Source organism: Lycorma delicatula, chromosome 12 (genome assembly GCF_047948215.1).
Source record: "Lycorma delicatula isolate Av1 chromosome 12, ASM4794821v1, whole genome shotgun sequence".
Taxonomy (NCBI): domain Eukaryota; kingdom Metazoa; phylum Arthropoda; class Insecta; order Hemiptera; family Fulgoridae; genus Lycorma; species Lycorma delicatula.
The window spans coordinates 50808770-50835754 of record NC_134466.1 but is presented as its reverse complement, the minus strand read 5'-3'; the positions used below and the strand labels follow the sequence as shown (position 1 = coordinate 50835754).

Below are 26985 nucleotides of genomic sequence, written 5' to 3'. Positions count from 1 at the left end.
GAGTTGGTCAGGGAACCACAGAATTTGCTTTCCTGAAGAGGTCCTTGTGGAAATAAAGCAACATCTCACTTTGGAAAATACCAAAGTTTGGCAATTTTATTATATGGGGGAGAAACTTTGACACTACTTAAAATAGATCTGAGCAAACTTTAAGTGAACCAAATGCAATGTGTATACCAGATCAGAGTCTTACCTCATGATTACATCTGAAATGAGGATATCCGCCATCAGTTCCAACAATTGTGGAACTGATTCAAAAACGAAGACTGAGATTGTTTGGCCATGTCTACAGAATGAATGGAAACCAACTACCATACAAACTCCTCTGGCATGAACAACCCACCCATTGGAGAGTCCAACAAACAGCTACAAAGAAAACATGGATCAAGCAGATTGATGATGATTTAAAAAACCACAAGCTAAAGCTTAATGAGGCAGGACAATGGCCATGGATCCCAATGAATGGAAACATCTTGTTAGTGAAATCAGACAACCATTGGCAACCACAGCAGCATACAGGCTTAGGAGTTGATCCAATCCAAATGCCAGGTGGGGATCAAAAGAAAGAAGAAGAAAAATATTGAAATTACAGTTGTATTATAAATTTTGTCAGTTCTGATATGTAAATAAATAGTTATAGTATTTAAGGTGATACAAAAACAGGAACTTTGGGAAATGCATAGTGATAGCCATGTACAGTTGGAAGCACTGCTTTATATAGAGGTAACCTTGCCACTCAGTCATCATGGAGCAGTGGAATGACCAACAGCATGCTTTGCCAAAAAATGTTTTACAAACCCAACAATAGTTTGGAATGTGCATCAAGGGTTCTCATTTTTTGTGTTACCTGTACTTTGACGACTATTATATACAAGAGTAAATCAAATATAATTTATTTTTCGACATAGTTTCCTGCTTTAGAAATACATTTTTCCCAGCTAGAAGGAAGGCTTTTTATCACAGCATCGTAGAATGAAGCTGGCTGCATCAGGAGCCAATTGCGCACGAATCCCTCCATGCCCTCGTCATCTTCAAATCGTTGTCCTCCTAGAGCTTCTTTAAGTGGCCCAAACAAATCAAAATCGCAGGACGATAGGTCCGGGCTGTAGGGATGGTGATCAAGTTGAGTCCAGTGCATTTCTTCTGGTTTTTAGACCGTTAGAGCTGCAGTATGAGGCATGGTGTTGTCGTGGAGAAGATTGCCTCTCATATCGGTTGGTCTCATATTTTGCGGCAATATGCAGCCCTCACCTTGTTCAGCAGCTCACAGTAGTAAGCAATATTGATTGTACATCACTCATTCAAAAAATCATTGAGCAAAATGCCTCACCAGTCGAATAAAATGGTTGAAAGAACCTCGTCAGCTGACAGTTGAGTTTTGGTTTTCACCAGGGCTGCCTCCCCTTTCCTCCACCACTCCATACTGGCTTGTTTCAGCTGCGGAATGGTGGCCCCACATTTCATTGTAGGCGATGATCCAACTCAAAAATGCATCACCCTCTTTCGCAAACTTTGCTGTAAGCCTCTGACAGATCTCCAATTGTCTCAACTTCTGATCTGTGGTCAAAAGGCGAGGAACTCATCTGGCACACACTTTGCAGAACTGTAAGTAGTTTGTGATGATCACTTAACAGCTCCCATAACTTATTCTGACCTGTTCTGCAATTTTGGATACTCTCACCAGTCAGTTGTCTTCAAGAGTGTCTTGAACCGCACGAATGTTTTCATCTGTAATGGTGGTTCGAGGACAACGATCATGTTCCTGATTTTTCACTCATTCTCATCCTTACTTGAACTCTTTATACCAGGCAAACACACGAGTCCTTGACAATGTTTTGGTCCCCAAACTGTGCAGTCAATCTCCGGAAAATTTCCGTCGCTTGAACTCCATAAGTAAGAAATTTTATAATTATGTGGTGCGCAGTGGAAGGGTGCACCTGTTGCTCTGACATCATGAGCATTACTGAGGAATTGGTTGGGAGTATGGAATGGCCAGCTCTCCCCACTTCTAATGACCCATCCTAGTATACTAGAAGCACAGGTCCATTCCTACCAATCGTTGACACTCAGGAACAGAAATCCCATTTATATTTGATTTTCCCTCGTATTTATATTTACATGTAGTATAAAGATGTTAATCTTAATAATTCCTTTTTGCAACAGTGACTATAATTTGTATTATTTGTATCAGTATGATTAGTGAAAGTACTATATATTATTTCTCTTATAATTCTACTTTTTTAAATTTTTTTCTTTATTAGTTTTAAATTACTTTTATTTATTAGAACATTACAAGTGGTATTTTTACTTTTGCAGATATGTATTTTCTCTATGCAAAAGTTATTTAAGAAAATTGATTGTAACTGTTGTAGTATAACATTTTGTATAAAATTTGTTAGCTGTTTAATTACTGCACTCTTCACTATTTTTAGTGCTGTGGAATTTCTGTACATTATTTTATTTTAATTGTCAATATTACTATTTTTTGTTTGTGTAATGATTACTATTGTTAACTTTTACTTTTCATTTATGTTTTATATTGTTTACCTTGTCATTAATGTTTTATGTTTATATTTACACATAATTATACATATATAATTATATATATTTATACATAATTAGATACGCTATTAGCAGGTTTGTTCTGTTTACTTGTACATAGAGGAATACTGTGCAATTAATTCAGCTTGTTTATAATATATTTTGTATATATGTATATTTTCCATGTTATAGGATGACGTTACATTGAAGGGTCTTCAAAAACAACGTATGTCTGCTAAAACACCTGCTCCTTTAACAACAAGAGAAGAAGAATTAGCTACTTTAACATCAAATTTTACAGATATTAGCATTGATTCAAGAACGCAAACATTAAGTGGTATTGCTTTTCCAATCGATGATAAAGCTAAATCTGCATTAGTTGATATTAAAAATGGTAAAATTAATTATGTACAACTTAAAATAGATTTAGTCGCTGAAGAAATTTTATTAGCTTCTACTGATAATGTAGCGATTAGTAGTTTGCCAAAACAAGTGCCGGCACATTCAGCTCGTTATCATGTTTATAATTTTAAACATACACATGAAGGCGATTTTATTGAATCAGTAGGTAAGTGCGTACTTATAAATAAATTACCCAATATTATGTTTAAAATTTTTAGAATAAAAGCTTTTAGTTTTAATTTAAACTATTAGAATACCTTTCTGTCAAAAATTTTTAATTAAAAGAAGAAAATTGTGTTTCACTTCTTATAGTTGACATCGTTACACAGTTTACATTCAATTGTTTATTACTTTGTTACTTAGTAACCCTTTAGTATTTAGTTACTATCTTTTTTTTTTATGAAAATTGTTTTGTTTGGATAACTAGTGATTCATTCATTCTCCTCCCCTTTGTAACTAATATAAATAACCGGTTATTCTTTATCTTCCAGTCTTGCCACACTAAATCAAATAATATATATAAAAATAGAAATACTGTTTAATGTTTTTTTTTTTTAATTTAATTTTCAAGTTAGCTGAATAGTTTTTTAATTCTGTTTTTTTTTTACAATATTAATGCTGTACTGTTTTATTCACAAATGCCTTAACTTATTTTCTCTTAATGAAAATTTGACCTTAAAATAAATAATAGCAAAATTTATCAATTTCTGTGAAATCAAGCAGAATCATTTTTTTTTCAAATCTTTTTGTATATTTATTTGTGGTTAAAAAAATAAAATGTATTTACTCCTATGAATTTTTCTTATATTCTTTGATTCAGTACAGACTTCATGATCTCTGTCTTTGCTTGTTTATAAAGCCCTGAACTTCCAAATTATGTAATACCATTGCTTCTAGTAATATTACAACAAATGTACTTAATATTATTATATTATAGTTGTGTAGATGTATTTTATATATATTTTGTATTATATCTGATGTAAATCACTCTTGTTTGAATGTAACTTAGCTTATAAGAATTTTTTTCTGTTGATGTGATGTATGTTTATGTGTGAGTAGATTATTTTTTAGCCATGTCATGTTATTGAAAAACAATAAATACAATAATAATAAATAATAATATATTTTTATCTTTGTATAATTTTTTTTACAGTATTTATCTATTCAATGCCAGCTGATTGTACATCTGTGAAAGAGAAAATGCTATATAGCAGTTGTAAAGCTCCATTTCTTGATACAGTTGAAAGCATGATAGGTCTTCACATTGACAAAAGAGTATGTATCCAATATTAATTGATTATTTTTATTTCTGAGTAAACTTTTCACCATAATATTTTTGTTTTTTAATTCTCTTTTCTTTAAAAATAAAATATATATATACTTTCTTTAGATAGTCTAAATTGCTACTTTTATTTCTTTAAATATTCTTGGTTTCATGTTATAGCTTTATTTTTCACATCATTCCAAGTGCAAACATCGATAGATGTGTAGTCTTGGTGGTATTTAAGTGGAACCCTGTTTCCAGTCACTTTGTCATAATTAATTTTATTGACGATTTAACTCTACTACAATAAAGTTGTGTGATGGAATATGATGTTGGAGTACAAATTTTCAAAATTACTGAAACTCATTTGTTTCTGTAGAATAGTATAGGTAGCGTTTCCTGATAACTTCTCTTTTGTTACTGACCTTTCGAAAATGTTGATTTCAAGAATCAAGAATATTTCACCCCAAGAATATTTCACCCCAGAATGTGATGTCAGGCTGGTTCAACTGACTTTTAAGACAAATGTTTTTTTTCTGAACATAATAAGTGACTATTGTATTAATTAAAATTTTGTTTTGTTTTAAGGTTACTTCATCCTCTATATTTAAAAGTATGTTAGAATTGCCATAATTAATTAATTATAATTGATTTCATTTAATTTAAATTCTGAAACATGTACCCTATTATATCAAGGTCATCTATAAGGCCATACTGTGATATGTAAAAATTAAGAGTAGTACAGATTTTTTTTTATATGGAATTTAGCTACTTGTAGCAGGCAGTTTGTTTAGTAGTTAATTAATGGTGTTAATCAATCATGTTACAATGATTATTTGCTTAATTTGATTATTTTATATTACACGTACCATTAGTTTTTGTAATTTTTGTTCACGATGTGGTTTTGATTAATATTGGTATGCATTGTTTAATGTTGTCATTTTTCTTTCTGTTGAAGTCTAGTTCTGTTAATAAAAATATCTGAAGGGATTGACTAGACAGAAGTCAAAAAAATTTTATAAAGTTCATTAAATAAGATAGAACAAAAGATTCTGGACATTATTTTGGAACAGTTATATTCTCTTAGTTTCATTCTTGATGAGAAATTAAAAAATCTAAAAGAATCTCATCTTTGGGAATTAATAAACTGAAAACATATATGTGAAAAAAGATGTGGTTAAGCTAAATAATTTAGTAGGAAAATCATGAATTAATAATGTAAATTATAGACAGGGAGAATATTTGTAAAATTTAACATTCTTGTTCTGGCTGGACTTTGGGTGTGAGTGACATTTTGATAATCCCCGCAACCATTATGGGCAAATGATAATATAATAATTGCATATCTACTTCGAAATGAAAACAATACATATTTTTTAAAAATTCATATTAACAGCAATGTTTATCATGTTATTCACTGGGGTTATGTGAACGAAGTTAAAGTAATATATAAGAGCTAACTGGAATCAGTAACTGGCGTTAAATAAGAAAATTTCTTATCAATGTTTTTTTATGTTTATAACACATGTAATTTTGAAATTCAGTGGTATTTAATAAAGGAAATGATGGTGAAGGCATTTCTGAAAACACTTTATTAGTTAAAGATATAGAATGAATTAATAGGTAATATTATCTTCCTTTTATTTTACTGCTTAGGTAGATTCACCTATTTGAACATAGCAAAAGAGTTTATGTAGCATACAGAATGTCATAATAAAATGTATACACACTTTGAATTTCATAACTCAAATGAATTAATGCAAATGTAGCAGCTTTTTATTTATTGGAAGGTTTTGAATTGTTCCGTTATTGTCCAGACAACTGCTGATAATACTGACCAATAGAATTGCTAATTTCACTAAGCTTATCAGTTGATGTTTGAGCACATTCTCTTTCAATGGCTGTTCCCAATTCATTGATTGTAAGCTCTGGACGTGTGCTATAAACATTATTTTCGAGATATTTCCACAAAAAGAAATCCAACGTGGTGAGATCTGGCGCATGGAGGGAACTCAATATTACCTCTTTGCCCTAACCACCTACCTGTTCATCAGAATTCCATAAATAAGCCCTCATTTTGCAGTGGTGATGTGAAAGTATTCCATCCTCCTTGAAGTACCATTCTTTATTCCCAAACATCCCTAGAATACATGGCATAACGGATTCCTACATTCTGGTAAAACTTCACCAATCACAGAATTCTCAAAGAAAAAGGTCCAGTTAACGAAAACTCTGATAATCCACACCATACTGTAACACCTGGCAAGTATTCATGGAGTTCCACTGTATAATGAGGATTATTAGTTGCCCACTAACTAAAATTATGACAATTAATTGAGCTATTTAGTTTAAATCTGGCCTCATCACTCAAAACAATCTTGTTTGGATACTGATTGTCTTCTCCATAATTTTGCTTATGTAGTACCAGTCACAAAATTGAATTATCCAGTTGATCTATGATGCACTATGATCATCTTCATTGAAAGCTAATGTGGGAATATAACTTCTCTTCCACTTTGCAAAATTCAAGAAGTGATAGATGCTCGATTTTGAAAGTTCTGTCTCACAAGCCATTTACCAAACACATTTTCTAGGAAACACATTTTGTTTGTTTCTATGACCTCTTGTTTTCTTATTGGGCTGGTGGTTGTCTGTCCTCTTCTGAAGTGCTTCTTTTGAATGGTTCCTTTTAGTTAAAACTTATCTGAAGTACAAGCAGTGGTCAGCCTCATTAGTGTATCTCATTAGAACAATCTTTTTAAACTCCAACTGCAGCTGCAGCTATGTTCTTGGTCTCCCAGTAAGACTTAAGGATAAATTTCATTTTGTCAAAGCTTAGTTAGTCTTGATTCAGCCATTATTTTAATCAATTGCACCTAAAAAAAAATGAAAAGGGTTTTATACTTATTAGCTGTAAAAGAATGTGTACATTTTTTGGGACACCCAGTACTTATAAATGGTAAACGTTTTTTCTCTTTATTAATAATGCATTACAAAAATGGTATAACACTAATAAGATGGTTAGGTTTTAATAAAATATAGGGTTTTTTGATTTTTTGCAGTTAGAAATTGATTGTGGTGAAGATTTAACGGAAGAATTTTTACAAGATGAAATTCATCCTAAGAAATGTTTACATAGACCAAAATTTGATAAACCTAAAGGACCTCCTGGACGTGGTGCAAAAAGATTGACTAAGACACAACAGTAACTCAATAATCATAACAGTATTTGTTTACAACTTTATAATTATTATAGTGATAATAATTGTTAAGAATATTTATATGATGTAATAATTGTGAAATTATAGCATATTTATTCTGCATCTATATTACTCATGTTTTTGTTATAGTAAAAAATGTATAGATTCATTCATTGTATAAAGTGCAAGTTTTTTTTACATTATATCTAAATTTTTATTTTATTTTAAAGATTGTATAATTACGCATGGCCATTTTTTTATTTTTATGTTAATTTTTACGAAAAAAGCTAGATTTCCCTAATACATTGGTATTATACATTTTCATTTTCATTTATATTTAAAGATATTGAAGTTATTTTTATATTTAATTATCTCCGAGTTCTAAATTATAGTTACTGCATGTTAATCTACTGGGGTGCTAATTGGCTGTGAGAATAAACTCTTGAAAAACTTTGACAGCATTGCTGGTAAATTGAACTGCACCTTGCACAAGAAGGAATTTCTCTATTTTTTTTACTTTTGGAGTTATATTTTATTTTTAAAATGCTCATCTTATTTGTTATCCTGTTATATTAACTTTTATTAGCATGTAATAAAAAAAGTTATAATTGTTTTGTTTATAAAATTGGACAGATATTTTCAATTCATTAAAAAGTTTTGCATTAGAAATGTTTATGTTATAAGTAATACAAAGAAAAATATTCTTACTCTTTTATTTTGAGGGCTTAAAAGAGTGCTATTATAAGTAAAACAGTGTTTTAAATAATTTTTATTCTCTGAGAAATGTTTTTACAGGTTCTTCAACTAATTGTATTTATTTTGTTCATAAAATTTTTATTGATAATATTATTAAATATAGATTATGGCCTGTTGTTAATTTACTATACAGTTACTTGGTGCTGTAACAAACTGAATGTGTTGTATTAATTTGTTTCAATTATTAAAAGCAACACTTTTTTTTTTAAATTAAATAATCTATAAACTCCATATAAAAAATCAATTAATTCCACTGCATTTAAATATTTACAGAACCAACTCATTTAAAATTAACAGTGTTACTTTTAAAAATATACAAATAAATCCAACTGTAATAGAAGTTGTTTATCATTCCAGAAAACATACTTAAAATTAATGATTGCATTTGTTTGAAACATTAAAAAATTATCATAGTATAGTTTGTTGTATGATACTGTAATCCCTTCACTTTTTTATATTTCACTTTGATTTAGTTATGTATTGTATATTATTTTGTAAGTAAAGATAATTAAGGATGTTATTCTTTTTGTGGTACTTTAATTATTATTTTTACTTCCTTGTATGAAGTGAAGGAAGTATTGTGATCGTGAGAAAAATATCAGTTTTCAGATTTCAATGGAAACATCCATTTTGACCATCCCTGATTCCATTTTGACTAGTTTTGGTGTGACATCTGTACATACATATGTATCCTGCATTACTCAAAAACAATTAGCCGTAGGATGTTGAAATTTGGTTGAATTTTAGGTTTGATCGGACTTCATTTTTTTCTTTTTAATTTAAAAATATTGATTTATTAATAATTATTAACCTCTGATTGTAAAAAACTTACAATAAATAATAATTCAATAATAACAATAAAATATGAAAAAATATCAGAAGTTATTTATAAAATAAAATTATATGTACTTTTCATTTTAAAAAAATGTGTATATCTAATTTAATATGCATACAAGGAGTTCATGTAGTGTCCACATCAGATTTTTTACTTGCATAACATTTTTTTTTGATTTTCATCAAGTAGATCATTCTCAACTCATTTTACTCATAATATAGTCATATTTTACTAAGATTTTTAAATATATACAAAATATGCAAAGCACATTAAAATGATTTTTGAAAAACATAAATAAACAACAAAAGTTAAACATAAAAGTAAGTCAGAGGAGATGAATCGTCATTTTAAAAAAAAATGATTAAACTGTTGAATTAAATAATTTAAAAAAATTAATTCTTTATTTAAAAAAATAAATATTTTATAACTGCTTTTTAAGACAATATAAAAGATCTTTAGTATAAAGATTTTATACTAAATCATTTTTTCATTACACTAAATTATTCTCACAGGTTTTATACTAACCAATCATAATACTTGTTATTTAAAAAAAAAAATATTTGGACCTTTTTTGGTAAGCAGGACCACTTTTCTTTTTCAAAAAGTAACCAAATAACCTAATATTTATTTGGTTTTTAATAACCAAATTAACCACCAAAATATACTTTTTATTAAAATAAATCCCCCCTTTTTAAGATATGAACGTATTATTTAAATAATCAAAGTATTACTATTAATTAGTCAAGGTTAGTGAGCGCAGGTTAAGTTTGGTTAAATTATATTTATAACTTATATTGGGTTTTTTTTCAGTAATAATAAAATAATAATTATTAAAAAAATGTTATTTGGTTATTGTTATATGAAGTTGAACTTCTGTACAACAAAGACCAAAGGACCAGCAAAAAAGTTCATTAAATGGAAAATTTGTAAAATAGAATATTACAGTAGTAATACTGCAATTTTATTTACAGAAAGAAATTTTCAAAAAATATGTACTGTATATAAAAACTAAGTTATAAGTTCTATATTTAAATACTGTACTGTAATTGTCTTTCTTTTTATTTAATAAAAGGTGTACAGTATTATATTAACCCAATAGTTTTTTTTTCAATTGACAAAATAAAAAAAGTAAAAAAAAACAAAAAACACAGTAAAATATTAATAAACACATTAAATTAATGAGTACGGTTTGTCTAAAAGTCTGTAAAACAACCTGCTTAAAAGAAGTCTGTAATATTTGTTCGAACTGTTCTGTTCTAAAGATAATTATATTTTTAGAAGAAGATTCTAAGTTATGATCGCAATAACTCATCATTTGTACGCATAACTGTCATCTGTTTCATCCTTATCATTAGGACACTTTGCTACCACTAATCCATCATTGATCATTAGGTATTCATCTAACTGCAGTTCTAATTCCATGATGCTTTGCAATTTACCCCAGTTATCGGTAAGAAATTCTGGAATTTTGAATTCATTTACATCTTCAGTTGTAAAATTATTGTTATTGATGGCTGTCATGTCTCATTCTTAGTTAACCCACCTTTTTTAAAACATTTTGAAATTGTTTCAGAGGTTGCATCATGAGACCATGCTTTAGATATTTCAGCAATACATTCTTTTAATGTTACTAAATTTTTAACTGAAATATTGTCATTGATAGCTTTAAAAAACTTCATTAGAATTTGTTTTCTGTAGTGAACTTTAAAATTTTTAATTATACCCTGATCCATTGGTTGCAATTTTGATCTCATACCTGGAAGAAAGTAAGCAACAGTTATAGATTTCATGTTTACATTTACATGGTGGGTATAGGCTGGGCAGTTATCAATAACACCCAGCGTTCAAGTCCTAGTAAAGCCAGTTATTTTTACATGGATTTGAATACTAGATCGTGGATACTGGTGTTCTTTGGTGGTTGGGTTTCAATTAACCACACATGTCAGGAATGGCCCAACTGAGAATTACAAGACTACACTCCATTTACACTCATACATATCATCTTCATTCATCCTCTGAAGAATTATCTAAACGGTAGTTACCGGAGGCTAAACAGGAAAAAGAAAAGTTATCAATAACTAAAACAATTTTACGTTTTTGTCTTGACATCTTGTCATCAAATTTTGTTAACCGTTTTTTATAAATTTCAGTTATTATTCAAGCTTTTCTGTTGTAATCGTAATCTGTCTGTATTGATTTCATGCCTTTAAAACAATGAGGTCAGTGAGACTTTCTGATTATTGGAAGTTTGAGCTTCTCAGTACCGGTTATGTTGGCAGTTACAATTACACTAATCCTTTTTTTGCTGTACTGTTCTAGCAAAACATTTTTCATTCTTAAAAACTAATGTGTTGACTGGATGCCATTTAAAAAATAGGTCTCATCGACATTAAAATTATCATTTTCATTCAATAGGAGGGGGCAAGATGTTTTCCTTTCGTGTTATACATTTTTCTTCTTTTACATCTGCACTCAGCACTCTCACCGCATAAAACCTTTTGTACAAGAGCATGCCCTAATTTAAACTTGTCAAGCCAACCAGTACTAGCTTGAAAATCAGGATAATTTAGTGTTTTGGTGAATTTCAAAGCCTTTTCTTTAATAATGGTTCTCAATACTAATACATTTTTTTAGCAAACTACAGTTAACCACTTGATTACAGCCTCATCAATATCATCATAAATACAACTTAAATATCTTTCTATTATTGTTTAAATTTTCTGCTTGTTTTTTAATAGAAACTTTATTTTTTAACATTGTCAAAAGAAAATTTGCCAGAATACCAAAAAGAATTGCTATGTGTGTTTTCTTATCTCGTTTTTCAATTTCATTGATTATCGCATTTTTTCTTTGATACATTAAATACTTCCTTTTGTACATTTTTAACAAATCACATACACGATAATACCAATATACAGTATACACCAATGTGTATTATGTAAACATCAGTATATTCCTGACAAAAGCTGTAAAAATATATTTGCTGTCACCTAAGTATAAAATCATGTTATACTTTTCATAAATTTAATAACTATGTTCATTGTTTATGTACAGTTTTAAAATTGTTTTTACTTACCGGTTTGATGTTATATTTTATTTAATGAGATAGGTCTTTAATCTCTTAACTGATCAGTTATAAACTATTTATTTTTTATCATTTAAAAAAATTAGGAATTGTTTCAGGCAGTGTATTAAATGAGTTAGGTTACAGTTTTACTTTGTTTACTTTACTTTAATTATCAAATTTGTAATGATATTAAAAATATGTAAGGCATTGAACATTAATTTTGTATTCTGTTATATACAAACATAAAACCTGTGGGTAATCAAAAATATATAGGCAGTCATAAAAAAAAAGTTAACCTTATCTGATTTCTGTACTATCGTGAGTGTTGTCTAAGATAAGTAACACCATGTCAAGTAACACTCTCAAGAAAAAGTACAAAACAAAATTGCAGGACATTAAGATTTACTTGAATTTCTATAAAAAATATTAATGTTTATACTAGGGTAAATCAAATATAAACAAGATTTTATTTTTTTTTTTTAAATAATTATTGAAAAATAAAAAGCAATTGTAATTTATTTTTCTACATAATTTCCTGCTTTAGAAATACATTTTTCTCAGCAAGAAGAAGGTTTTTTGTCATAGAATGAAGTCGTTTGTGTCGGGAGCCAATTGCGTACAAATCCCTCCACACCCACATCTTAAAATCATTGCACTTCTAGAGCTTCTTTAAGCGGCCCAAACAAATGAAAATCTCAGGGCGATAGGTCCGGGCCGTAGGGAGGATGATCAAGTTTAGTCCAGTGCATTTCTTCTAGTTTTGAGACCATTAGAGCTGCAGTATAGGGCCTGGTTATGTCATGGAGAAGAATAGCGTCTCAAATCAGTTGGTCTCATCTTTTGCAGCGATATGCAGCCCTCACCATCTTCAACAGCTCACAGTAGTAAACAGCATTGATTGTGTGTTGCTCATGCAAAAAAATTAATGAACAAAATGCCTCATTGGTAAAAAAAAAACAGTTGAAAGAACCTTGCCAGCTGACAGTCAAGTCTTGGCTTTCACTGGAGCCACCTCCCCTTTCCACCGCCACTCCATACTGGCTTGTTTTAATTGGGGAGTGTAGTGGTGGACCCATGTTTCGTCACAAGTGATGATTCAAAACCTTCTTTCACAAAATTTGTTGTAAGCCTCAGACAGACCTCCAAATGTCTCAACTTCTGATCTGCGGTCAAAAGGTGAGGGACCCGTCTGGTACACACTTTACGGAACTGTAGGTCATTTGTGATGATCGCTTGACATTTCCCATAACTTATTCCAACCTGTTCTGCAACTTCAGATACTCTCACTCCGATCGTCTTCAAGAATGTCTCAAACCACGCAATGTTTTCTTCTGTAGTGCTGGTCCAAGGATGACGATTGTATTCCTGATTTTCCAATCGTACTTAACCTTCCTTGAACTCGTTATGCCAGGCAAACACATGAGTCCTTGACAATGTTTGACATTGTACAACACCTGTACAATGTTCTTTTTTTTAAGTAAACTTTTTTATAGTGTTCCATGGCATCATTTTCTACTTTATAAAAATCACAGAACTGTCCAGGTCCTCTGCGTAATTCCAAATTTTTCTCTAGAACTGATAGCGCATTTGTTATTTCTTTTAACAGTGGTACTGAACTTCCTCTGTTTCTTCAGTCTCTAATTCGAGTTCTTCATTCATAATTTCTGACCCAATTTCATCATCAGTAATTAGAGCACAACAGGAATGTCCTTGTCAATAGAGATCCACTGGTGATTAATTTCATCTTCCACATGTTCAACTGTACTTATCAGCACATCATCGGATTCAACAACCAGCTTTTTTGAAGCAGGTTTGAATGATTTCAATTTTTAAATCATAGAAGTGTAATATTTTTCACTATTATTTGCAGCCTTCTCACGTCCAGCTTCATCTATCACTTGAGTTATCATCCTACTACTTTAAGAAGTTTATCATATTTTTTTTAAATTTCTAATTTTCAGATAAATTCAAATCCTGACTTTTATGTAACATGAATTCTAAGTACACAAAAAAATAAACAGACTAAGTCACAAATAAAAACAAAAATAACGTAACACTAAATATTAACAACAGTTGAAGCACACACAAAAAGAAAAGTAAAAGATTTAAACAAATATACAACTCGAATTGCATGTATAACGTACAGTGTAGAAAGATGAAATGCCTGAAGTGTAGTGCACTACATGTATTCATTTTTAGTCTGCCATCTTTTAACAACGGAGTCTGGCTCAGAGCCGTTTATCTTTAGCCAGCTAGCAGTAAGAACATGGTATGATATGACCCATTTCCTTGGAGTAATCAATTAAACAGTAAATACCGGTACTATAGTAAAATGAAAACATAAACAACATAATGCAGTGCAATAAACATAAATCTATTTCATATTATAACAAATAAATTTATTTAAACATTTTAAATATTAAAATATTGATTCAATAAACTGATTCTTGATTCTTTTACATGAAGAAATTTGTACCAGTTTATGGTATTTTGGTTTGTGATTTAGAAAAATAATTCAGTAATCTGGCTGTTACAATTACCCAGTGATTCTAATAAATAGCATCTACTGTATTATGTTCTGACCAGAATAAATTTTTTTTTTATATGGTAAACAAATATAGTAATAATTTCATTATTTTAAGTTAAAAAGAAGGTTAAAATTTCTTTGTATGATAAATGAAATATACCAATATGTTTGATTTATATTTTTTACTCATTTATTTTTTATTTTTTTTGTAAATTAGATTCAAGATTTATAGAAATTTTGAGTCTATACTATATCATTTTTCTATATTTTTTAAGATCTGATTAAATATAATTTTATTAACTATCTTACGGATTTTGTTTTACTTCCATGTTTTTAATATTCTTAACATAATCACTATTAATATATTATTGTTAATTATAAATAAATGTTGTATGCAGAAAAACATACCTAAAAAAAGTGCAAAACGAATTATATTTAGAGGTAGTCCCAAAAATAATGCCCAGTTCATCAGGATTAAAAGAAAATTTTTTTGTTCACCAAATCAAATTTACAGCCCTTCATTATAATCCCCCCCATGAGTAATGCACGCTTGGCAACAGTCAGGCACAGCTTTTGGATTCCTGTCGGGATAGGATCTTTGTTGAGGTGTCAAATGTCCTGAGTCACAACAGCTGACAACTCTTTCAGACTGCTAAAACAAATTCCTTGGGAGTGATTCTTTTAGCCTTGGAAAGAGATCAAAGCCTGGCAGACTCCTGAGGGTTTTATGGTAGATGGCGAAGCATTTCCCAAGCATAATTGATGAAAATATCAATGACAGAACTTGGAATATGTGGGCTCTCATCGTCACAAAAAAATTGACACACATTGTCAATTATTTCTGTATACAGTTTTCAAACTTCAGTCGAAAAACCTTCCGAATGAAGTTTCTGCAATTAACAATTACACTTTCACCATTTGCCACTGTGTCTGTAACAATAACACTCCTTATTGTAAGTGAAAATCATTATTAGCTTCTCTTTTCACTGCTTGCATGACATTTCTTTAGTCTCTGAGAGTGTTTACTCTTATAAACACTCTTATGTGATTTCAATTCAGGTTCAAAATTACATATCCGTATTTCATCTGTAGCAATTATCTGATTCAAGAACTGCTTCCCTTTGCTTTTATAGTGTGTAAGCAGTTCTCGTGGAATTTCAAGATGCATTGCTTTTTGTTGCTCACTCAATTGGTGTGGTGCACTTTGTGCTGCGTCCTTCTTTTTGTGCAAGTATTCTGTTAAAATATGGTATACTACAGTTTTGGTATTCTGGTTTCATTTTCAATTTTTGTCACTGTCATGTATGGTCTTCATCAATCACCATAATCGTCATGTACTGTCTTACTTATGTTGTTTATAGCAGTAGATGGTCAGCCAGAATATTGCTCATCTGCTATATTCCTGTCTTTCCTAAATTTTTTATAATAATGCAAAATGGTCCTGCAATCTACAGTATTATCACCATACACTTCCCATAATGACTGAAAAATTATTGGCATAATATTGCCTTTTAAAGTATTTGCATTGCTTGAATTTTGTTGTGATCAGAGTTCATTTCTGACTAATCTTCGGATTGCATTTACTTCATTATGCATTTAATAAACTCTAAACAACTTGTAGTCCTATTTCATGATACTTCAGGCTATACACTGCCAAATGTCATGAGTCATTTTGGCATTCATGTGCACAGTGCATTACTTTTGGGACAATCCTTGTATAAGTAGATTCTATAATCTGTCACGTTAATGGTGATAGGAAATTTTAATTAATGATACTACATAATTTTTTAAATAAAATTTTAATATGTGTAATTTTTAGTTTTTTATAAATATAGTTATTAATAATTCTTGAAATTTTTGATGTTATGTAATAAGTTTTTTTGGGGGGAAGGGCGAACAATGCTTTTGCATTATCATCGCCCAGTAACTAATGTTGAGTAATTCAGAAAAAATGTTTCAGTACTAGAAACATTACTTTAAAGTAATAGATATAGAATTTAATACCAACTGAATATGTGTGATGCTGCAAAAAACAGTTTTTGGAAATTAATATTGTAAGTTTAATTTATCCAGTTACTGTGTTTTGGTGGTATATATATATATAATATATATATATGTGTGTGTGTAGAAAATTGGCTGTAAGTGTGGTGTAAATTCTACAACCCAGCCATTGTTTATTAGAAAATAAAAACAACTAAAAAATGTTTTTTTCTAAGAAAAGATTGAATATATTAATTAATAACCTAATTTTTAAAAGGTTATAATCTTGTCTTTTAAATTTTTTAAATTAATCTTAAACAGGGTTCCATAAATAAAAATAATAAAGCTCAGTTTTCGAAGTGACGTAAAAGTGAACTTTTATTGAACTTTAGAAGATAGAAAAAAATATTTAAAAATCTATTTATAAAAAAAAATAGTTTAAAAACTATTTTTGATAGAAAAAACATTGAAATAGTTTAAAATTTAATATAACTATTTGAAAATTTTTTTCTCATATTTTTAACTAAGCACACTGTGCTTAGTTAAATTGTATACATAGTGCAATCAGGTCATTGTTTCTTTTATTGGTATTGACTGCTATTAAAACATGAAAATAAGATACAGTGGGTAATCACACCCACTACTTACTTCATCATTGATTTATAGGAACCAGCTAATTGAATCTGGCTTGGCTACTGGCAATTTACCGTACTTAAAGCCTGATAATTTTCAGGTTGCTGCTCCCTTAGGTATCGTAAGTATTATACAACAGGTGTAAGTGTTTGTTGTTTACATTCTTATGCAGGATCCATCACTATTATCATTAATAAGTTTTCATCAAGTGATTAGCAGGAATGTTTTAATATTTTAAGGAATTTAATTAATATAGATTAATTTAGCTTATAAATAATAATTGTATTATAATTATTATCATTAGTACTAAATTTTTTGTTATTGAGATGAGTAGGTAATAATATTGTGCTCTTTAAATAAAGAACATTCTATGTCAGCATCTTGCCAGTTAGATTTATTAAATTCTCATCTATTTTATATGTTATATTTAATTTTAAACTATTTTCTTATAGAAAAACTTTAAGCATAAACGTATGAGTTAACAAATTTATTTTTATTTTTTTGTAATGGTATAGAATTAAAATTCTAAAATCATTGAGATGTACCAGCACACAGAAGAGGGTTGGTTAGATGTCAATTTCTTATTACATTTTGAAAGTTTTATTTATGATCTCAATAATTTGAGGTGAGTGGATTGGGATACTTAATCTCCAAAAAGTTTTGTTCTGGTCACTTTTTTGATTTCTAAATCAGTCTGTCTGAGGTTCAGTATTTCATATTATTGCTTAGTTTAAATATTTTCTTTTATCTTATCATTTCATAATTTTCAAATTATCTTTGTTAAAAATTGAAATAATGTTTTGTAGATTGGTTGTAGTTTAGTTTATGTATGCTTTATAAAAAATGTGATTTTTACATATGTTCACTGATTTTTTGCACAGCTTTTCTAAATTCTGTTCATAATTAACCAAAATTCAACCGACTTAGGTTAACAATTATACTTTGTATTTGTGAAAAATTTAGTTTTTTTAAAATAGTCAAGAATAGTACACAAATTTTTTTTTTAGTGCTAAATCTTGCCATTTGATTCAATTTGATTTCTAAGTAAGTGTATTGATTTTCTTTTAGATATATAAGAGACGTGTAAATGTTTTCAGACGTTTTCTATTTATAAAGTTAGAAAAAATATTATCAATTTGTATGCAATATTAATCTTAATTTCTTTTTTAGAGTACTGTATCATGCTTTAAAGTGTATATGTCTTCTGTATAATTTTTTATTGTACCCTAATAACTACGATAAAACTAAAGTTTACTGTCTTTTATAGCTTATTAATTTTATTTTATTACTAAATTAAGTTTCACGTTTTTTTAATTGAAGAAATTATTTTAAGCAGGTGAATAAAAAAAAAGGAAGTGGAATTTAATCTTAATTTCTTTTTTAGAGTACTGTATCATGCTTTAAAGTGTATATGTCTTCTGTATAATTTTTTATTGTACCCTAATAACTATGATAAAACTAAAGTTTACTGTCTTTTATAGCTTATTAATTTTATTTTATTACTAAATTAAGTTTCACGTTTTTTTAATTGAAGAAATTATTTTAAGCAGGTGAATAAAAAAAAAGGAAGTGGAATTTATTTTATGTAATTTTGTTTTAGATGAGGTGTTAGATATTATATTTTGTTTGAAATAAAAAAAATAAAAATTAAGATACCTAAGTTTGAGTTAAGGATATTAAATTGCTTTATGAAACAAACTGTATTTTTTGTTATTTATCATTTTCTCAGTTGTTAAAAATTATTATAAATTACTATATGAAATATTTAACTACTATAAAAGCCCAACAACAGAAAATAACTGAATTTTAACTGTTTTCATTATATTAAAAAAAAAAAATTGTAAAAGATATTGCTGACAAAATTAAAAATTATTTTTTCTGGATGATTTTATTATGAACTCTGTAAATGACGAGAAATATTTTATCTTTATTACAACATGATTTTTACTAACTGTTTTTACATTTATGATTTTATGAGCTACCTTGTGTTTGACCTGTAAGTATTCTAGCCACTATCTTGGGTTTGTGTACGACCCTAAGATAGGAAATGTATTCCTTGCATAGTTCAATCAGACACAAAAGGGGGTTGCCACCTGAATGAACCCCATTAGAGAACAGCTGCTCTACTGGTTGCTAGAACATGGTACCATCATGCCGTAGGTGGAATCAGGTGGCATTTGACGTAATTACCATGGTATTAATCCAAAGTAGAGGAAGGAAGAGGGGTTGATCAATTTACAGATTGGCTGTCTCTAACAGGATGGTTTGCCACCTTGTTTTCACAAGTAAAGGAAAAATATAGTTTTTTGGGCAAATCAATCGTTTTCCATTTCTGTCAGTACTAAGCAAATTCCTTAATTTTTTTAAGCCTGTTTTCCTATTGTCTGTGTTCATCCCAGTCCATTTTCCTCCTCCTTTCCTTATTTTCACTTTTGCCTTTATGATCCTTTTGCTGAAGGTGATTTATAGTAGAATTTAAAAAATATGTTTTCCTCTTTCTTATTTGTTTTATGAAGTTCTGCAAATTTATATTTTTTCTCAATAATTTTAACTTATCATTTTGTCCATTCATTTTTCTTTCTCCAATTTTTCCTGATAACTGCTTCTTAAAACTATTCAGATACTTTATTTCTTATAAACTTAAAATAAAATATTTACTTTCATAAAGTTTGACATCATATCATTCATTATTATATCAGCGACAGTCCTTTTAAAAAAGTTGCTGTGTATTGCATCAAATCAATTCTTTTTCATCATAGTAATAAAGAATTGTAGATTAGTTAAATGATTTAAAATTTAAAAGTATACTTAGATGTTCATAAGAACTTGAGATGTTAATGAAAAAAAAAAAAATCATTTAGTGATCTGCTTACTGTGTTGCAATTGATACTTCAATAATATATATTTCAACAGCTTATAAAAATGTTAGAAATTGTTTTTAAAATATACTCATGTCTTTTAAGAGGATTTTGTATTCCAAAAGAATTCTTTGCAGCATTTATATCTATTTTTATAGAACACATTATTGTAGAAACTTTATTTTTTAATGTAAGGAAATTAAAAATCTCATTTTTTTCAAAATCTAAAAATAATGAGATAAAAATTTTAAAAACTAATCATCAAGCTAAAAAAAAAATCCAAACTGTTATGAAAACATTTATATTACAAATGTTGTAATCAATCATAAAACAAAAATACCTGTAATAGTGCATAAAGTGCATATATAATGCTTAAATAAAGAAACTAAAATTTATCTTTCATCTTAAAACCTTGGTCTTTATACTGAATAAAACAATTCTCAGTACAAAGCCACAGATGTTCATTGTGCAGAAGGATTTTCAAATTTTTTGTATTTTTTTTTTCAAGCATCTGACATATTTTCTGATGTTTTTTCTCACCTTTATAATGGGTAGAGTAAAGTCGTATATATTTATGTAATGAGATACATCTTTTGGGAGTTTTCCACATCTACCCTTCAGAATACCAAGATTTGTTTGTTACACTGATTACCAAGGGAAAGTTCCTGGAACTTGCAGCAGTCTGGCTTTGTTGGTGCCAATAAAATAATAAACTGCCCTTGTTAAGACACTCATTTATTAAAATTAAGTCATTGTGTTTCTAACATAACCTACATTTTACAATGTAATGGCTTGTTAGGGCTTACACAATTACTCTAGTTTATTTTTAAAAACATTGGTTTTTAAAACCACGTGACACGCTTCACTGTCATTTAAAACTTTCCATGTAACATACATGGGAACCTCTTCCTTAACTCTTAAGTTCAGACTTTTACTACATAGTAATTTACTCTTTATATCGAAGGCTTACATTGCCATTGCAATCCTTCCGTTTATTTCCATTGTATTCTTCTAGTCTTCTGTTTCACCATAGTCCCTAAATATTTATAATTTTTTCTTTTCTATTTTTCCTTCTCTTGACCTTACGCTAAATTCTCTTTGTTATTTTCTTCCATTGCTTCTTATTTTTTTCTTTTTATTTTTTTCTGATACTTATTTACATTCCGTGCAATATGAAGAGATGTTATGTTATATACATTGTTATTCATTTTTATTAAATATTATCTAAATACACATAAAAACAGGTAATCTTTTAATTTATTTTATATTCAGTTAAAAATATATAAATATGTTTAAAATATGTAAATGAATTACAGAGTTAGACTAGTGGTTGCCTCATCATCACAAAATCAGTTTATTTTCGAAGTTGATAGTTCTAAGGTTCTAGTCCTTGTAAAGCAGATGCTTTTATATGGATTTAAATGCTAGACTTTGGATACCAGTGTTCTTTGGTGGTTGGGTTTCAATTAACCACACTTCTCAGTAGTGGTCGACTTGAGTCTGTTTTAGACTACATGTTTACTTGTACATTTACCCTTACATTGCAGCTACATTTACCTGGCAAGCCGATAGCAGTAATTGCATTTGCCTACACACACACACACTCAGACCCAACAGTAGCTAGAAGAACAATTTTCTTCTATTTAATAACATTTTTCCATAAAATATATCACATAACAAAAGTCGTTCAAAAGTTTAAAAACTGGTGCTACTAAAATCAAATATCAAAACAAGTTACAGAGAATATACATACAAACATTAATTTGTTTTCTACCCATCTATCACATTATTTTGAAGTACCCCAACCGAACAAGGGAAAACATAGAATGTTCTAATTGTATCCGTTTAGTAGCGATATAACACATTTCAGTCCATAAAACCAGCCTGTAGAATTGTGACTATATTCATTGTGCAGTAAAGTTGTACTAATTCGCATTTTCTTTATCAATTTTCCTTGGCAAATTCTTTTGCACATGGAATGTCACTAACATAATAAAGAAGTAGTTTTAATTTGGTGTATAATAAAAAAAATTATAACAGTCGAAACACAGGTGTTTTCTTTCATAATATTAAAATCTTATTTATATAAATATATATATATATATATTGCTTTTTCTGTGGTATTTACATGTTATAAAGCTAACCACCATTAGTCATAGTCATATGTAGTAGTGTGTGTTACATAATATATAATATTTTTATAATACTAAAAAAATTGTTAGAACATTATTCTGTATTGTATTGTATTTGTTATATTATACAAAACAAAATCTAATGTATGTGATATTTTTTACTTAAATATAATATTCTCTTATTACATTAGTTTCATTATTTTTTTACAATTACAGTTTTATATGTAAGGGGGCTTCCATAAAAAAAAAGTTTGTATCACTTATTCCACCTATAATTTAAGGTCCACCACACATTAACAGTCTAAGATGTTGCAGAAGTGACTAAGAAGATGGGCTTTGATAACCTCCAGGATGTGGTAAGCAAAGAGATTACAGTGAATGTAATATCGGAAAGTGGGTCAGTAGTGCGCTGTGGCATCCCCTCCACTGCTCTTAACATCACCCAGCTGCTTCTCCTCACACCAGCAGCCAAAGTAGTGTATTCCAAAAGTCACATCCATTCATTTACAATGATTGCACCGTATCCAAATATGATGTTACTGTTATAATAACAAAATATGTTCTGGTAATCTGTTATTACAAATAAATTTATTTATGTCTAATATTTTGTTCAAGATGTATATGAAGTAATTTATTTCTTCAAAGTATATGTTTTTTTATAATAAATTTAATAATGATTATAATTTTATTACCTTTATCACGTTTTTTTACATCTTATTTATTTATGTGTTTTTTTGTTGCACAATTTAATATTTTATTTTGTAATTTTGTTGGCCTACAAAGCTCAAAAAAATATTAGATTGTTGCATATCTGCAATTTAGAAATAATTTTCATAAATAATTACACCAAGTCAAAAAAATTCTTAACATTATAGCCTATAATAAATTAACATTTCATATACTTTTGTATTACGTTATTGTTTCTGTTTATTTATAAGAAAACTATGTTAAGTAAACTAAGTTTAAGTATGTTAAACTAAGCTTTTCCTATAAATAAACAGAAACAATAACAATACAAAAGTATATGAGACAAGTTGTTCATTTATTATAGGCTGTAATGTTATGATTTTTTTTTTGACTTTGCATAGTTATTTATGAAAATTATTTCTAAATATCATGTATACAACAATCTAATATTCTTTTGAGCTTTGTAGGCCTACAAAATTACAAAATAAAATATTAAATTGTACAAAAAAATACATAAAGTATTAAATAAACCTGAGTAAAAGTAATAAAATTATAATATTTATTATAAAAAAAAGTATGAATACTACAGAGATTTTAAGTTCATACTAATAAACATAAGAGTAATTTAATTAATTAAAACATTAATTCGTACTATATTTTATAAATGTAAAACATAAAACGATTTCATATAAAATAATTTATATAGTAGCTCAAATAAATAAATAAATTTAATAGAATAAATAAATAATAGCAAAAATAAATCAATATAGTAGAATAAACGATAATAAATGCAAGCAAAATCATTTGGAGGTCTTACTTGTGTAGCAACCAGTAGCAAGTGTTTGCATGCCAATTTAGAGGAGTGGGGTAGAGGATACAAGTAGAGGAGCTTGTAAGTAGGATCCACCTTTAGATTTTACATTTTGTAGTAGGATACCCCAGCATAAAGCATTACCTGCATTTTACAGAACATTAGTACTTTTTAAGATAATGCTATAAGGTAACAAACAATTATATTAATGGGCGATTTTAACAGCAAGTAGGTTATAACGGGCAGTTCCTACACCAGCCGTATAGGCGAAATACTGTCGGATTTCATTCAGTCGGTCTGGTTATATTGCCTTAATGATGATACCCCAACGTTTGAGGCAAGAGGGCATTCTTCCGTGCTAGATCTCACCGTACTAGATGGTCGCATACTAGAAGGTCTTGGGCAATGAGACCGCGAGTGATCATTTCGCATCTTTACTGACATTACAGATATTAATTGGTAGCAAAATGTCGAAGATACCGCTACCGGACAGGAATTTCAGGCCAGCTTACTGGTAGTCCGACAAAATTGCCGAACTCAGACGGGTTTTTCAGAAGAATAAGCATAGAAAATAAAGGCTACGGCCGATCGCCGGGGTTGCGTACAAGGTAACTGAACAAGCTTACCCGGCAAGAAAAAGACTGTTGTATTACGAAATAAAATGTTTAAAAATAGAAAAGTGGCATGAGTTGTATCAGGACTTGGACGAGAAGCCGTGAGGAGCTTTGGCGTACGTCCTCACGGAGGAGCAAGTAACACGACAGATTGATAAGCTTTTCCCCTGCCAGGAACAGGAAGTTACTGAGGTTATCATATGTGATACCAGAAGATACACTCTGCAGGAAGTTACAGAGGCCATATTGAAGTTAAAAAATAAAAAGAGTCCGGGACCGGACGGAGTCCCTGCATCCGTCCTCAAGGGCCTAAGGTGCCGTGGCAAAAAGTTGACATAGCAAACTATGGAATGGAAAGTAAAATGTGTTCCCAACTTGTTGGAAGGAAGCCAGGGTGGTTTTCCTCCCGAAGAATAACAATGGTGATCAACAGCCTGAATACCGGCCGCTGTGTCTGCTGAACAATATGGGGGAGGCGGTCGAACGGATGCTGGCATCACGTATTTCGGACGAACTCAGGCGGGGTGTCAGTATCCATGATAATCAGTTTGGATTTTGGCCCGGTCGCTCGACTATACAGGCAGACAATAAAGTGATTACTTGGGCAACAACGGAGAGGAATGGTACATGGAGGACATGTGGTTTGCCAGAGCTTATTCTTTTAGATGCCAAGAATGCCTTCGGTTCCCTGCCGTGGAGACAATCCCTCAGAGACAAGGGTATCAATCCGTACTTAAAATATGAAGGCAAGTGCAAGAGTATCTCAGCGACAAGTGGGCGGCAGCGGACACGGAGAGAAGACACCTCTAATTTCAAATACATGGTGGCGTTCCCGAGGCCTCGGTCCTAGGGCTATTGTTATGGCTTATCGTCTATGACGAAGTATTAAGACTGAAGTTGCCGGAGGGCATTGAGACCATCGCGGTTGGTTAAAGGTCGGGATATACGTGTATATCACACAGTTTCTCTGCGGGCATGGTGCCATTAGGCGAGTTTGGCTAAGTTTCGTTTGGTGGATTCGAGTCAATGCCCGGATTGTGGGACTGACAGTATGGTAGCCCGTGCGACCGGGGACGTGGCTTCGTCCTGCCGGTGGCGGTCCTGATTGTGACTTGGAAATGCCAAGCGAGATATCATGATGGGACAGTGTGGGGGTGCGGGTTTTATCCCAGCACTACCTACTGTTTGGAGGAAGCTTTCAGATAAACGTGTGTCTGGGAAGGGTTTGGGAGGATCGCGTGGACTCCTTCATTGTGCTGGTTCACCTGAAACAGACATAAAGAGGAGGCAATGTTCTGTATTGCAAGAAACATATGACAGGCCTCGTTCGGGACAATATGACAAACCTCTCATGTTTCAACCTACCTATTTATTAAATTTTTATAAAATTTAATGTTTTTATATGAAGCGCAGCAAAATCGCTCTTAAGGTTCCCGCTCGCGCGCGCGCAAAAAACCCCCTAATAATGTTGAAAAATATTAATTAGGATAGTATGGGCTTAGATTCAGATGTTTTCAATAAAATTCGGAAGTTAACAATTTATTTCATTTGTCATTTTGAATAATTAAGTGATCTACTAGTAGTTAAAACCAGTCAGGTAAGATATATTTCCATCAGTAACAGTAACTATTAAATTAGGTTGGGTTCAACATAATACCAAGTCAATGGAATCGGTATAAAAGGTTTAAAAGATATTTTATTTTATTTCCTTAATTTAACGGAAGAGTACCACTAACTTGACCGTAGACAATGAAAAGGGTCCGGCCATGTAGTAGCGTCTTGTGTATTTACTGTTGAGGGCACCTGCGAAACATAATACAACAAAACCAAGTGTTCAATTATTATTAAGCACTCGTTAGGACATTAGATTTTATCTGTACCTATACTATTGCAGGATATTATAATTGGGTAGATTAAATTATTACTGGTTCATGTATTTACTTTACAATTAATTTGAATAAAATACAACACAACTAAATGTTTAATTATTTTTACTATTAAGGGTGTTATATTACAAGTTATAATTCAGTAGTATTGTATGATACTGAAAGAGAGTAAATAAAAGTGATTTAATTTTGGTAAAAATAAATTACCGTATGTCGATACATTTATAAACTGTAACAACTTTACGCAATATGAGACTTTACGCGCGCATCACTTTTTAATGACTTGCAATAAAGGTCCCTAATCATTTGTGGGAGTTTCCTGTTGGCTCACCTGTTGTAGAAGCTCCTGGCCTGGTTTATTAGACATGAAAACAAAGACATAACTAAAAATAATAGTAATGCAAATACTATTACGTACTATCTATTGAAATACATACCATATGTAAACTATAGGCGAAGAAGACAACAATAGACAGACTATCTTCATTTCACATACAAGTGTAAAATAATAAATATATTCTATACCGCTATCTCCCATCCCCGCCAGACATACCTACGTCTATCATCCTGATTACTTGGTGCCCAGCTACGCTGGGTGACACAGCCATATTAAGCCAGACCACGCAGTAAACGTAAGAAATATAAATTAATATGTATGTCAATGCCCTTTGTAAATCAAGGTCATTTAAGGATTAAATATATAAATATTTAAATATATAGTTATTTATTATATATTATATTACGTTGTATTATGCACTTCAGATAAGTGGTCTGTCCGACCGTGTACCGTTA

At 30.1% G+C, this 26985-nt stretch overlaps 1 protein-coding gene across 1 annotated transcript in view; it reads left to right on the top strand.

Moving 5' to 3' along the window:
* Window positions 1–22249, top strand: part of twf (twinfilin actin binding protein) — a 49589-nt gene extending 27340 nt beyond the window's left edge. The window contains exons 5-7 of the mRNA XM_075380287.1: window positions 2734–3109; window positions 4097–4218; window positions 7270–22249. Coding sequence (XP_075236402.1) covers window positions 2734–3109; window positions 4097–4218; window positions 7270–7416 — 645 coding nt within the window. The 3' untranslated portion in view covers window positions 7417–22249. The remainder of the gene's footprint in view (window positions 1–2733; window positions 3110–4096; window positions 4219–7269) is intronic.
* Window positions 22250–26985: the final 4736 nt, after the last annotated feature.